This window comes from Loxodonta africana, chromosome 3, assembly GCF_030014295.1.
Source record: "Loxodonta africana isolate mLoxAfr1 chromosome 3, mLoxAfr1.hap2, whole genome shotgun sequence".
In the NCBI taxonomy this organism is placed as follows: domain Eukaryota; kingdom Metazoa; phylum Chordata; class Mammalia; order Proboscidea; family Elephantidae; genus Loxodonta; species Loxodonta africana.
This window is the reverse complement of record NC_087344.1, coordinates 47,474,149-47,489,278: the sequence shown is the minus strand read 5'-3', so window position 1 is coordinate 47,489,278 and position 15,130 is coordinate 47,474,149. Positions and strand designations below refer to the sequence as shown.

The 15,130-nt window shown below is 41.8% G+C and overlaps 1 protein-coding gene across 12 annotated transcripts in view; it reads right to left on the bottom strand.

Moving 5' to 3' along the window:
• VPS13D (vacuolar protein sorting 13 homolog D) overlaps positions 1–15,130 on the bottom strand; it is a 273,955-nt gene that overhangs the window by 50,117 nt on the left and 208,708 nt on the right. The window contains exon 69 of one of the 12 annotated variants that reach the window (XM_064281304.1): positions 1,976–14,857. The exons of the other annotated variants lie outside the window; for them this stretch is intronic. Within the exon in view, the coding sequence (XP_064137374.1) occupies positions 14,740–14,857 (118 nt within the window). The 3' untranslated portion in view covers positions 1,976–14,739. Of the gene's footprint in view, positions 1–1,975; positions 14,858–15,130 lie in introns of those variants that run through there. 12 annotated transcript variants of the gene reach the window in all.

Below are 15,130 nucleotides of genomic sequence, written 5' to 3'. Positions count from 1 at the left end.
ACCTCTTTAAAGTGTTCAAAGGCAAAGATGTCTCCTTGAGACAAAGGTGCACCTGACCCAAGCCATGGTGTTTTCAATCGCCTCATATGCATGCAAAAGCTGGACAACGAATGAGGAAGACTGAAGAAGGATTGATGCCTTTGAATTATTATGTTGGCAAAGAATACTGAATATACCACGGACTGCCAAAAGAGTGAACAAATCCGTCTTGGAAGAAGTACGGCCAAAATGCTCCTTAGAAGCAAGGATGGTGAGACTTTGTCTCGCGTACTTTGGGCATGTTATCAGGAGGGAACAGTTCCTGGAAAAGGACACCATGCTTAGTAAAGTAGAGGGTCAGAGGAAAAGCAGAAGACCCCCAACAAGACGGACTGACACAGTGGTTGCAAGAATGGGCTCAAGCATAGCGATTATAAGGATGGCACAGGACCGGGCAGTGTTTCGTTCTGTTGTACATAGGGTTGCTATAACTGGGCAGTGTTTCGTTCTCTTGTACATAGGTACCTAACAACAACAACCCTAGAAAGAATACATAAACCAAAAAATTGAACAAAAAAGGAAATAATCATAGTAGCCTATGTGGCTTCACTGGGAATTCTATTTACATAGCCATAATGATATAAACACAGAACACTGATTTATCCAAAAATGACGCTGTAACTATTGAAGGATGGGGGGAGGAAACATGTATGTGTACATAAGCCATAGGATGTCAAGGAATAGCAGTATGGTCATGTTTTTTAGAAATCTGGAGGTAAAGACCTGAAGAAACAGCTGGAATTGTTGAAAGTGGTTGCCTCTGGGGAAGCAGAATAAGGGTTAGGGAAAAGTGGGGTGGGAGACTGCTGTTTTTTTTGTTTTCAGACATGTACAAAGACTGACTTTTAAAAGTATGAACATGTACTTTAATAAAATAAAATTTAATTTTAAAAGATATAGAATGCACACCCATGTTCACTGCCGCACTGTTCACAATAGCAAAAGGATGGGAACAACCTAGATGCCCATCAATGGATGAATGGATAAACAAATTGTGGTATATTCACACAATGGAATATTACACAACAATAAAGAACAACGATGAATCCACAAAACAACTCATAACATGGATCAATCTGGAAGGCATTATGCTGAGTGAAATCAGCCAGTTACAAAAGGACAAATATTACATGAGACCACTATTATAAAAACTCAAGAAAAGGTTTAAACACAGAAGAAAACATTCTTTGATGGTTATGAGGGTGGGGAGGGAGGGAGAGGGGTATTCACTAACTAGATAGTAGACAAGAATTATTTTAGGTGAAAGGAAGGACAACACACAATACAGGAGAAGTCAGCACAAACGGACTAAACCAAAAGCTAAGAAATTTCCTGAATACAACCAAACACTTCGAAGGATAGAGTAGCAGGGACAGGGGACCATGTTTTCAGGGGACTTCTAGGTCAACTGGCATAACAAAGTTCATTAAGAAAATGTTCTGCATCCTACTTTGGTGAGTGGAGTCTGGGGTCTTAAAAGCTTCCAAGTGGCCATCTAAGATGCATCAATTGGTCCCAACCTACCTGGAGCAAAGGAAAATGAACACCAAAGACATAAGGAAAATATAAGCCCGAGAGAAAGAAAGGGACACACAAACCAGAGATTCCATCTGCCTGAGACTGGAAGAACTAGATGGTGTCCGGCTACCACCAATGACCACCCTGACAAGGAACACAACAGACTGTCCCTGACGGAGCAGGAGAAAAGTGGGGTGCAGAACTCAAATTCTAGTAAAAAGACCAGACTTGATGGCTTGACTGAGACTGGAGGGACCCCAGAACACATGGCCCCCAGACTCTCTGTTAGCCCACAACTAAAGCCATTCCTGAAGCCAACTCTTCAGACAAAGATTAGACTGGACTATTAAGACATAAAAATGATACTGATGAAGAGTGTGCTTCTTGGCTCAAGTAGATAAAAAAAAAAAAAAAAAAAAATGGGCAGCTCCTGTGCAGAGGCAAGATGAGAAGGCAGAGGGGGACAGGAGCTGGTTGAATAGACATGGAAATACAGGGCGGAGAGGAGGAGTGTGCTGTCCCATTGTAGGGAGGGCAGCTAGGGTCACATAACAGTGTGTGTATAAGTATTTGTATGAGAAACTGACTTGAGTTGTAAACTTTCACTTAAAGCACAATGGCAAAAAAAAAGATACAGAAAATTTTGTTATAGCAAAATAATTATGGTCAAGATCACAGGTTTTTAAACACTGCTCTTATTATGGAGTAGATATTAAATAACACTTACTAAACACATATGAAGTATAATTAAAACATCAAAGGATCATCAGCTAATTATAAACAATTAGCAAAAATATAACCGTCTGTTTTGGAAGAGCTCTGATGGATCTGGTAATAATAACATGGAAAAAAATGCTGCTCCCCATTCCCACAAATGTAACTTTGTTGTTTTCAAGAACAAACAGTAACTCAAATCACTAGTAACTCAAATCCTATGCCAAGAAAGCTATAGGAAACTTGCTTTGATGAACATATAAAACTGATTTAAAAATATTAACACACCAACAGCTTGGTGATTCTCAAGAATCTGGGATTCTTTAAAGCAGTACTTAATGCCTATTTATGCCTGGAATACAGTCAGAGCTCAATAAATACTCATATCAATTAACAAATTTCTACTGTAATGTTGCCTATGCTTGATCCAGTGTGTTTACTAAGCAAACCAAATCTGAACATCGCAAGTTCAGTACTGGCTCCGCAATAGTTCAAACAAAAAAATTAAAACTCTTTGAGGTTAGCATCTTGTAGCTAAGGGATATAAAGACACTTTACATGTGGTAGTTTGGCCTTTCACGCCCTATGAGGTGGGCAGGTGCTAGTTACTACCACCCTCCTTGCCCTGCTGGGGTCAATCAGTGGAGCATAGGGAACGGGTGAGTCCACCCTCTGTCCATCCGGGCATTAGTAAGGTTACAGTGGATTCAACCAGTCCTGACCCACCAGGGTCAGCCAGGATTCCTGTGACCCATACTCCTTGTCATGAGAGGTGAAGCTTTGCTCTGACTTCCTTTGAAGTCTCCTGCAGTCCCTGGGATTTTATGGTACAGCTTGGGTCACCCCTGCCATTATCTATGTTTGAAGTATGTTTGGGGAAAATCTGCTAGGAGCTGTCTCTGGTGTTAACACAGAATAACTGCCTCATAAAAACTGCCCTCCACAAGGAGTTCAAAGGAGCTTATCCAAATACTGTGGGTTTGTCCTGTTCCACCAACTTTGCTAGGGGAGAAAGCCGAGGTTTTGCCAAGGAAACTAAAACAGGTACACCTTCTCGATTACCTGAAAGAGCTCTGGGCAATGCCAACAAAGTCAAGCGGCCTTTTTAACAAGGTGGACTTTGCACTTTGAAGTTATCTGTTCCGCACTTGCCATGCCACTGGTGTCAAAATTTATTGGGCTGGTAGGTTAAGGTGTAGCCTAAATTAGGTAAATGATTGCAAGAGGTCTTTCTGATATGCGATAAAATCTTTTCCAATTGTTACTTCAAGAAACCCAGTAAAAGTCAGGGCGCAAACCAGGAAGGCTGACGATGTTGGCAGAAAGCCAGGGGGGGAGCTCACATTACAGTGGCTCCGATAGTTTAATCCAAATTAATCCACCACTGCTGATATGCGCTATTTATCAGCAGGATGATGGATCATCACCATATTTTCAAACAGAACAGCTTGTCAAGGAAATTAACCAGGCACAGGCACTCATTGGCAGGTAGAGAGCATGCTCACAAAATCACAGACTCACAGAAGGTGAGAAGAGTGGCATTGTTTTACATTGCTGTAAATCTCTTTAAGTCTTGCTTAATGGAAATCAGCTAGATTCTCATATCTGTTTCTACATTCAAACTGTTACATCATCACACTTTGTGTAGCTTCTGGAAAACTCCACTGTACACTCATTAGACTATTATTATAAAAATAGCTTTACATATACATAAGACAAAACCAAACCCATTGCCATTGAGTCAATTCCAACTCATAGCAACCCTACAGGTACAAAGTAGAACTGCCCCATAGGGTTTCCAAGGTGCAGCTGGTGGATTCAAACTGCTGACCTTTTGGTTAGCAGCCAAGTTCTTAATCACTCTGCCACCAGGGCTCCTTACATATATACTTATATCTAACATATATAACTCTTAACGTATGAATATATAAGATATACATCTGTGTATATATATGAATATATAAAAATTGTTTGCCCTTATGGACTTACTGAAAGGGCTTTAGGGCCCCCACAGGCCTCCAGACCATACTTGGAAAACTTCTGCTCTAAAAGGACCCAAACAGACCCATATATACAAATTCTGTGCTAATTAGAAGTCAGCTTCCGCTACTTGTTAAAGCAGATCTACAGAGGATCTACATTAGTGATGTTATTACTCTGGCTTGAGTTACATAAGCCCAATATAATAAAACTGTTTCCTTTAGAGTACATTACGATTAAAATGTTTTACTAATTCAATCTTTTCTCCCCCCACTTGACAAATTAGTGAGAAACTTAGCAAGAATCTGTCTTTGAGAGGCGGTCCGGCAAAAGGGTACTGATAAAGGTATCAAGCCAAGAAAACTCAGGGTTAATTAGAACACCTAACCTACTTTTTCTTCCCCAAAGCTTAAAAGTCTTTACTTGTAATACAATTCTGAGCCTTTTCCCCCTGCTAATCCACGTGTGGAAACCCTGGTAGCATAGTAGTTAAGTGCTATGGCTGCTAACCAAGAGGTCGGCAGTTTGAATCCGCCAGACGCTCTTTGGAAACTCTATGGGGCAGTTATACTCTGTCCTATAGTGTCACTATGAGTCAGAATCGACTTCACAGCAGTGGGTAGGAGTCCACGTGTTCTCTGTGTATCTCAGAATTACCTTACTATATGTTGCTCTCTGGGAGCAGGGGATTTGAACTCAAACCTGGATCCTCTATTTAGGGGAAATTTCAACTTCATCCTGGGCAAAGATGGGTGAATTCTACAAGGGAAACCATGAAAGATATTGGGTGGTCCAAACCAAAAACCAAGCCCGTTACCGTTGAGTCAATTCTGACTCATAGCGACCCTACAGGACAGAGTGGAAATGCCCCATATCCAAGGTATCCAAGGAATGGCTGGCGGATTCAAACAGCCAACCTTTTTGGCTAGCAGCCGAACTCTTAACCACTGTGCCACCAGGGCTCCATAGGGTAGTCATCCAAAGCTAAAAGTAAGTAAATCTAATGCCTTTGCAGAGGAGCTCCAAAAATAGTAAATGGCCCTTCATTCTTTTCTAACACGCACAATACAAATTTTCTCAGGAAGAAATACAGACACAGTTCCGTTTCTCTCGGAATTCAAAATCTCAAACGCATATTTTATGGATATAAGTGAGTCATCCCAGAATTTTAAAAATCAATTCACTGAACAAGGAAAGGCCTATAGATTGATTGCTTAATCTTTAAATGGAAGAAGCCCAAATCAGAAGGCAATCACACTTTCCACTGTGTTTTCTTTGAGCAAGGACGTGCTGACCTGCTGGTTGAGAGGCAAGAACTGTACTTTAAAGAAGTATCTGCCCAAGTGGGATGCAGACCCCAAATTCTCGTAAAAAGACCAGACTTAATGGTCTGACTGAGATTAGAAGGACACCAGTGGTCATGGCCCCAAGGCCTTCTGTTGGCCCAGGACAGGAACCATTCCCAAAGCCAACCCTTCAGACAGAGATTAGACTGGACAATGGGTTAGAGGGATGCTGGTGAGGAGTGAGGTTCTTGGATCAGGTGGACACTTGAGACTATGTTGGCATCTCCTGCCTGGAGGGGAGGTGAGAGGGTAGAGGGGGTTAGAAGCTGGTGAAATGGACACGAAAAGAGAGAGTGGAAGGAGGGAGCAGGCTGTCTCATTAGGGGGAGAGCAATGGGGTGTATGTAGCAAGGTGTATGTAAGTTTTTGTGTGAGAGACTGACTTGATTTGTAAACTTTCACTTAAAGCACACAAAAAAAACCAAAAACATGTATCTGCCTAAATTCAGCTGGTTTTTACTTTTTGAAAGCAAGATTGTGCCATTTCCATGAAGGCATTCATCTCTGCATGCCAAAAATGCCAAAGAATAGACACTCCCCTTTCTAAAATGATTATAATGTACCATGACCAAAAAAGTGTTGTTTCTTTTTCCCCCTAACAGATAATCTTGCATAAAAATGAGTCATGGGATTTCAGAAATGGAAAGGCTTTTCTAAAACACGTGTATGCACGAACACACGCTCTTTCCTTTTCTCTTGTTTTCAGCACCAGATCTGAACTTTCCATAAGTTATGTTATAATGAGAACGGCATCATCTGGAGCCTTTGAGTGAAAGGGAAGTGCACTATTAGAGTTCAGCAAGAGGGAAGAAGTCTATCTTACAAAATAAGATTTCTCTGCTTATGTGTTCCTGTGAGATGAATTTTAACTTATAAGGTATGAAGGACTGTTAAGATGTTTCTTAAAAAGATCCTATCCTGTAACATCATCTGCTTAATTTCAGACTGGAGTTAGACATCCTGTGTCATTAACACATCTCTTAGTGTTGTTACCTCTTCTGGGGTTGCTCAGGTAGAGTGAGGGATGAGAAGATGATTCATCTACCTTCAAGCATTCTCTGGAAAGACCTGCTCTAGAAAGATCAGGAAGTGAGAATATAAGGCTCTCACCTCATACACACCCAAGGGTAGGCAGAAGAGAGAGAAAGTGGCTGCCACTATATCCACTGCGCCACCTTTGGACAGCAGAGGAGAGATCTGTACAGTTCCTTCCCTTCAGGTAGACCCAGCTATAATTTTTCAGTTTCACTGAAATGTAATTCCTTCTCATGATGACACTGACATATTAACTAAACACATCGGCAGCCCCAAGTAGCAGATGGTTACCAAGCCAAAAGACAGATACGCTCAAAGATAAGAATCCAAGGACCATGGTTAAATATGTACTTGTTGTTAGGTGCCGCTGAGTCGGTTGCGACTCATAGCAACCCTATGCACAACAGAACGAAATACTGCCTGGTCCTGCGCCATCCCTACCATCGTTGTTATGCTTGACCTCATTGTTGAAGCCACTGTGTCGATCCACCTCATTGAGGGTCCTCCTCTTTTCCACTGACCCTGCACTCTGCCAAGCATGATGTCCTTGTCCAGGGACTCATCCCTCCTGACAACACGTCCAAAGTATATAAGACGCAGTCTTGCCATCCTTGCTTCTAAGGAGCATTCTGGTTGTACTTCTTCTAAGACAGATTTGTTCGTTCTTTTGGCAGTCCATGGTATATTCAATATTCTTTGCCACAATTCAAAGGTGTCAATTCTTCTTCGGTCTTCCTTATTCATTGTCCAGCTTTCACATGCCTACGATGCGATTGAAAATACCATGGCTTGGGTCAGGCGCACCTTAGTCTTCAAGGTAACATCTTTGCTCCTCAACACTTTAAGGAGTTCCTTTGCAGCAGATTTACCCAATGCAATGTGTCGTTTGATTTCTTGACTGCCGCTTCCATGGCTATTGATTGTGGATCCAAGTCAAATGAAATCCTTGACAACTTCAATCTTTTCTCCATTTATCATGATGTTGCTCATTGGTCCAGTTGTGAGGATTTTCATTTTCTTTATGTTGAGGTGCAATCCATACTGAAGGCTGTGATCTTTGATCTTCATCAATAAGTGCTTCAAGTCCTCTTCACTTGCAGCAAGCAAGTTTGCATCATCTGCATAACGCAGGTTGTTAATGAGCCTTCCTCCAATCCTGATGCCCCGTTCTTCTTCATATAGTCCAGCTTCTCATATTATTTGCTCAGCATACAAATTGAATAGGTATGGTGAAAGAATACAACCCTGATGCATACTTTTCCTGACTTTAAACCAATCAGCATCCCCTTGTTCTGTCCGAACAACTGCCTCTTGATCTATTTTAAAGGTTCCTTATGAGCACAATTAAGTGTTCTGGAACTCCCGTTCTTTGCAATGTTATCCATGATTTGTTATGATCCACACAGTCGAATGCCTTTGCATAGTCAATAAAACACAGGTAAACATCACACCAACCACTAGGGCCAAAGATGAAGAAATAGAAGATTTTTATCAGCCGCTGCAGTCTGAAATTGATCATACATGCAATCAAGATGCACTGATAATTACTGGTGATTGGAATGCAAAAGTTGGAAACAAAGAAGACGGGTCAGTAGTTGGAAAACAGGGCCTTGGTGATAGAAATAATGCCAGAGAGCGAATGATAGAATTTTGCAAGACTAATGACTTCTTCATTGCAAATACCTTCTTTCACCAACATAAACGGCGACCATACACATGGACCTCGCCAGATGGAACACACAGGAATCAAATCGACTACATCTGTGGAAAGAGACGATGGAAAATCTCAATATCATCAGTCAGAACAAGGCCAGGGGCCTACTGTGGAATAGACCATCAATTGCTTATCTGCAAGTTCAAGCTGAAACTGAAAAAAATCAGAGCAAGTCCACGAGAGTCAAGATATGACCTTGAGTACATCCCACCTGAATTTAGAGACCACCACCTGAAGAACAGATTTGACGCGTTGAACACTAGTGACCGAAGACCAGACGAGTTGTGGAATGACATCAAGGACATCATACATGAAGAAAGCAAGAGGTCATCGAAAAGGCAGCAAAGAAAGAAAAGGCCAAGAATGGATGTCAGAAGAGACTCTGAAACTTGCTCACAAATGTCGAGCATCTAAAGCAAAAGGAAGAATTGCTGAAGTAAAAGAACTGAACAGAAGATTTCAAAGGGCATCTGGAGAAGACAAAGTAAAGTATTATAATGACATGTGCAAAGAGCTGGAAATGGAAAACCAAAAGGAAAGAACATGCTTGGCATTTCTCAAGCTGAAAGAACTGAAGAAAAAATTCAAGCCTCGAGTTGCAATAGTGAAGGATTCTATGGGGAAAATATTAAACAACGCAGGAAGCATCAAAAGAAGATGGAAGGAATACACAGAGTCATTATACCAAAAAGAATTAGTTGATATTCAACCATTTCAAGAGGTGGCATATGATCAGGAACTGATGGTACTGAAGGAAGAAGTCAGCTGCTCTGAAGGCATCGGCGAAAAACGGCTCCAGGAATTGATGGAATATCAGTTGAGATGTTTCAACAAACAGATGCAGCGCTGGAGGTGCTCACTCATCTATGCCAAGAAATATGGAAGATAGCTTCCTGGCCAACTGACTGGAAGAGATCCATATTTATGCTTATTCCCAAGAAAGGTGATGCAACCGAATGTGGAAATTATAGAAAAATATCATTAATATCACACGCATGCAAAATTTTGCTGAAGATCATTCAAAAACGGCTGCAACAGAAATTCAGGCCAGTTTCAGAAGAGGATGTGGAACCAGGAATATCATTGCTGATGTCAGATGGATTCTGGCTGAAAGCAGAGAATACCAGAAGGATGTTTACCTGTGTTTTATTGACTATGCAAAGGCATTCGACTGTGTGGATCATAACAAATGATGGATAACATTGGTAAGAATGGGAATTCCAGAACACTTAATCGTGGTCATGAGGAACCTTTACATAGATCAAGAGGCAGTTGTTCGGACAGAACAAGGGGATGCTGATTGGTTTAAAGTCAGGAAAGGTGTGCATCAGGGTTGTATTCTTTCACCATAAATATGTACTAAGCTCCAGATACTCACCATTACCAATACACATGTCTTTATACTGCTGCTACTAAGGTCTCTGTGGGAGAAAGACCTGCTGATCTGCCCCTATAAAGACTACAGCCTAGAAAACCCTATGGGAGCAGTCCTACTCTGTCACATGGGGTTGGTATGAGTTGAAAATTGACTTGATGGCACCTAACAACAACAACAACTGAGGTCTAAAGGGTAACATGGTGCTGGGGCAGTAGCCTCAGGATAAGACGGTATATCTTTCTGAAGTGTTAATTTTACTGGGTAGCAATTAGAAATATTTTCTTAATAAAAATAACCATGAAATAAAATGTAAAAGTCATTTACATTTTAAGGATAAAACAGAAACTTCCAAAGAAATGGCGGACTTGCTCTACCCCCCACCCCCCATACCTAAGGCATTAGTTCATTCTCCTCTGGCTTTAAAGGAATATTAGTTGAAAAAAATTGAGAGCACTGGTGTATCCTAACAAACATTTTTATTTTCATTATACTTTTTACCTTTGGAAGTTCCCTAAAGGCTCAGTTCAAACCAAATTTGCTTGGTGTGCTATGTATAATACTAATTATTGCAAATGGCTGCTTTGAGAACAGGACAATTAAAAGCAGTATTGCCACATTAGAATGAAAGTGTCAGTGGGTACATTTCCTAAATTCCCTTTGCTGATTATTTCTTCTGATCTGTCCAACCTGACTGCCTTCCGGCTCTGGTGACCCAAGAGGCTCTTAACCCTTTTATCCTGAAGAATCATGGGTAAGATGTAAACCCTGCAAGAAAAAGGGCTATGTTACAGGAAAGATTATTTCCTTAAGAAAATCTACTTCTATTTCATATCTAAGAAGCCATTAACAGAAAGTGTCTTTAGCAAATTTTGGGTGGTGTCTTGGGAGTGTTTTTAATGTAAAAGTCAAATACGCCCACCATAAATCTTGTCTGTGAAATCGACCAAAAGGTTTCTCGAAAGCTCCCAGAGCAAGCGGAATTTACATCTACGTGCACAATATAAGGGTCCTGGGATTCCAGAACGTTATCAGAGTCCTGATGGCTATATTCTTAAACACTCATCTATCATTATCCTTCAAATTCCCCCTTCCTCCTTATCTAACTTAAAGAAGGAGATAAGAGTCAACACTCCTGAGCTTTGCTAAATTAGTTTAAATATTTCAAGTTCTGCCAACTCCCACTTCTCCCCTCCACCACCCCCAGTCTTGACTAAAAAGGTGAAGCAATATTTTGGAGGAAATCTCAGGGTTCAGCTTCCTAAATCTTCATCTGCTACTTTCCTAAAACATCATGCAACTCAAAGCCTACAACAGATGGCATTTAGAGGAACAAACAAGCCCAGAGTCAGATACTCCTCTCTTTTCAGTGGTATCCTTGCCTTCTATTGTGAAATGGCCCCTCCTAGGTCTCTGTAGCTTTCTGTCTAAGTACCTTTTCAAATACTACCATCACACACTGCCATGTTTATGCAGAGAACTGAGCATGGTCACGTGGCTTGGCGTCCTGCTCTGGCCTGGTCTGTTTGAAGGGTGGTGGGCTTTTCTACACAGCTTCAAAGGCACCACAAAGCATGGCTGCATCTGTGTCATTTTCATAAACTTTCCTTGGGAACAGACAAATGTGGCCCAATACACGTAGACTAGAAGATGCAACCTGAGCCAGCAGAACGTTGCTTTGGAAAAGGCTTCTCGTTTCAGTTCCAAACCACACATACTTGTACAGTTAACAAATGCAGCAGGGGATATTGGTCCACAACATTCATGTCGAGGCCAAAGGCTCTGCTGTCCTCCGCCCTCTCCTCTCCCAACCCCCACCTGCCTTCCCAAGAACTATTAGACTGCATGGAAATTTCAGAGAAAAATTAGTTGGCTGTTTTTCTGGAAACCCTGCACACTCCAACAGGGAGAGGGAACTTAGAAGTATTTTGATCTAAAAGAACTTAAGGAGGGGGTTCCCTATAAATAAAATCATGTTCAAACAAACACAGAAAGGAGCCAATGTTTCCTGTAAGGGCACTTTTCAGATGGATTACTGGAAGGAGTATTCTTTCACAGTTTTATGGCTTTCTTTGCTATCATCTGCTTAAAATTTGGGTCATTTAAAACATAGATGTTAAGATTTAAGCCTTCACTTGGATGAAATATTACAAAGGAAGCAGAAAGTCTGATTCCAAGTGCAGACTCAGAGGCAGAACTCTTGGACTCCTGGGTTCTGTTCCTGGCTCCATCCCTGGCTCAGGTCAGCCCTCGGTCAGAATCTCACTTCTAATCCCTTCAAGTCATTTGTTAGTCCCTGTTGTCTAAACAGTGGGGAAAAACCCTGAGTAACACCCCTGGATCCTGTTTAATCAACTGGGATGGTTGAGGATGGTTATAATTCACTTCCGAGAAACCAAGGTGATTTATCCCTTGTGTCAAACTATAACGTTCCTAAGAGATCACACAGTGCCTTCAGAACAAAACTCTTAGGGCACGCCGACACTTCTTCACCTGCAAGAATCTTTGAGTTCCTTTGATGTGGATTTCAAAAATAATATCACCCAGAATTTTTATAGTTCTTTCTAGCTTCTGCATCAAAATAATTTGAGTTGAGTATAATTATCCCCCAATTTACAGATAAGAAAATTGAGGCTTACATAGGCTAAAAGACTTGACCCAGTATCCAAAGTAATAAGTAAAGGGGTTGGGACTCTGACCTATTGTTTTCCAGGTCAAGTGCTCTTTTCTCTCTAACACATGATTTCTCATTAATAACCCTACTTTCGGACCTGGACAAATGGACTGAGGGAAACTGGTTAAAGTGCCACTGCTTATCCTTTCAGAAGAACCCATAATGCTTTTCCAGAGCTATAAAAGGTAAAGGGCCAAATTTCTTTGTAGCCCTGTTGGCACAGGTCTAGCAGGAGTGCAGTCCTACTCTGCAACACACTGGGTTGCCATGAGTCCGAATCACCTCAACAGCAGGTGGTTTGGTTTTTTGGTTTAGCATGTGCCCCGTTCACCTCTGGTAAGTTCTGCCACGGCTATCCCACTACTGGCTCCTCCCGGAATGAAGAAGAGATGCAGCAGCTTAACTCCCCCTCTTCCGAGCTTCCAAGCCCACAGGACCATGGCTCCCTGGCTCCTCGTCACCTATCAATACAGCTTGTGTTCCTAGGAGGAGTGAACGGCTAGGCAGATAGCAGTTTTAGAAATTTGCACGTAAACTTCAATTAGAGGGCCCAATTACTGTTTGCTTTCAAGCAAGCTGCATGGTGTCTCTGTATCTCAGGTGCCTCATCTAAATGGAAAAGTAAAACTGAAATGAACTGTGATGAAGAATGACCAGTGCTGACCACTAATGGTTGCACTTTGCCTTTATTAGGTATGGCTCCAAGTGAAGCGCATCCTAGAGGCCATGGTCTCTGCTGCTGAAGTCCTGATGATGCAAAGGGGACAAGGCGTGGAACAAGAGAGAAAAATGCGAGGTTGGTTTAGACACTGAACCATGGTAAGGGTTCAGCATCATCTGCAATTGCTGGTAATAGTAAAAGTAAATCTTGAGTTGATAGTGCGGAAATTGTGGAGCACTCCTTACCCTGAGGGTACCTGAATCTGAAAAATCTGTGGGAGAAATCCAAGGAGGAACAACCAGGCCTGGGCAGTGCAGGGCCATGACAGTGCTGGGCTCAGAGTCAGGAGATTGGTGGGTCCAAGCCTGGCTCTACCATCTCCAATCACTTGTGTGGCCTTGGACAAGCTACATGATTGCTCTGGACGTTCTTGACCTCGTTTGTAGATGAAGGGTGAAGATTAAAAGCGACTGCATATGTGGAAGCACGTAGACAGTGCCCAGCAGTTTAGTAAGTGATAAATTCCTCCATCCTCTCAGTGTTGCATAAGCTACTCCCTTTTGCCTAGACTGCGTTTCTCTCTTCTCTTCACATGGCCAACTCCTACTTATACTGCAAGCTTTATCTCAAACATCCCTCCCTAGGAAAGCCTTTCTTGATCCCACCAACCAACAGGCTAGCCGACCTCCTTCTCCCCTAATTATCTAGTCTTACAGCACCCTGTACATCTCCTTTGTGTCATTTATCACAATTTCAGCAAAATAATTATTTGTATGATTGTTTTTTTTACGTTTGTTGTCCTGCTCAGTTGTAAGCCTTTGAGATCAGGGTCTTGCTTTCTGTTACATTCCCAACGCTGATTTCATAGGGAGTCGTCAATCAATATTTATGGGCTGAAAATGAATGAGTGACAGATATGTACTGGCTAACACTAAGTCAAACCTTCAGTGGCAATGCTGGGCAACTGGTAAAAATGGCACGAACACTTTTCTCCAGCCACCATGGACATTATATTCCTTGTGCTCCCAGAAAAGATGCCAAACTATATCAACACTTCCAAACTGACAATGTAGAAAATTTAAGTGAGCTTCTTCCTGGTAAACACAATTACAGTTTACAACACAAAATCATGATATTTTAGAAATGTAACATATATACTGCAAACCCATTTTTGAAATCAATCAATCCCTTGGATTTTAAGAATAAGGATATTTCCTTTGGAATTCTTAGGGGTCTTCTGCCTCACTCACTGACATTTCATTAGATCTTATTGCTCTAACAAAATACTGGGGGTAGACTTCTTGGGCCTTGAGCAGGAAATGGAAAAATTAACTGGAAATGCTTCTGAAGTCTCCCTACTGCTCCCACCCCCCACTTCATAAATGCTTCCAGGACTGTTCTAGCTTTGCATCTGAGAACAGAACACAATTTAACTAAACTCCACAGATCCTTTTTTAAAAAGCAGCTGCTTCCAAATGGAAGGAATTCTGGCGGAACACATTACATGGTGCCAGACTGCAATCTTAAGCATGTCCTCTACTACAGTAACGTGTCCCCAGGAAGGGTCCCTGGTGACAGACAAAAGGATTCATTTTAATTGGGGACAATATCACTTCAAATCCTATCTGAGGGATCAACAGAGTGTGGACATTGCCTAGGCACTAGGCATTCTAAAAGGGCTCACTAATTCACCCAAGCAACATCTATTATCCAGGCAGCAGCAAAATCCTTCTGGGCGAAGTCGGGTTCAGCTTGGCTGGGAATCAGAACATTCGTTATATCCTTGGTTGATAAGAATTCCCTGGAAAAAGGAGGTTAAAAACAGGCCGCTAAAATGAATAGCAAAATTCAAGTGTTCGGGTTCTGTGAGATTTGGAGCCATATGGGGTGTCCCTGATTTCCAGTCTCAGCTGGTTTCAAGGCAAGACAACATCCCACAGCAAAAACCCATGACTTGCTTGTGGGGCTCTTGTTTTTCTGAGGCTAGGGGATTGGCTGGTAGTTTAAAGGGGAAGAACTAAGAAAGAACAGACCCACATAGTGAACCTCGAATGCAGGGACTCTAGAACTATGC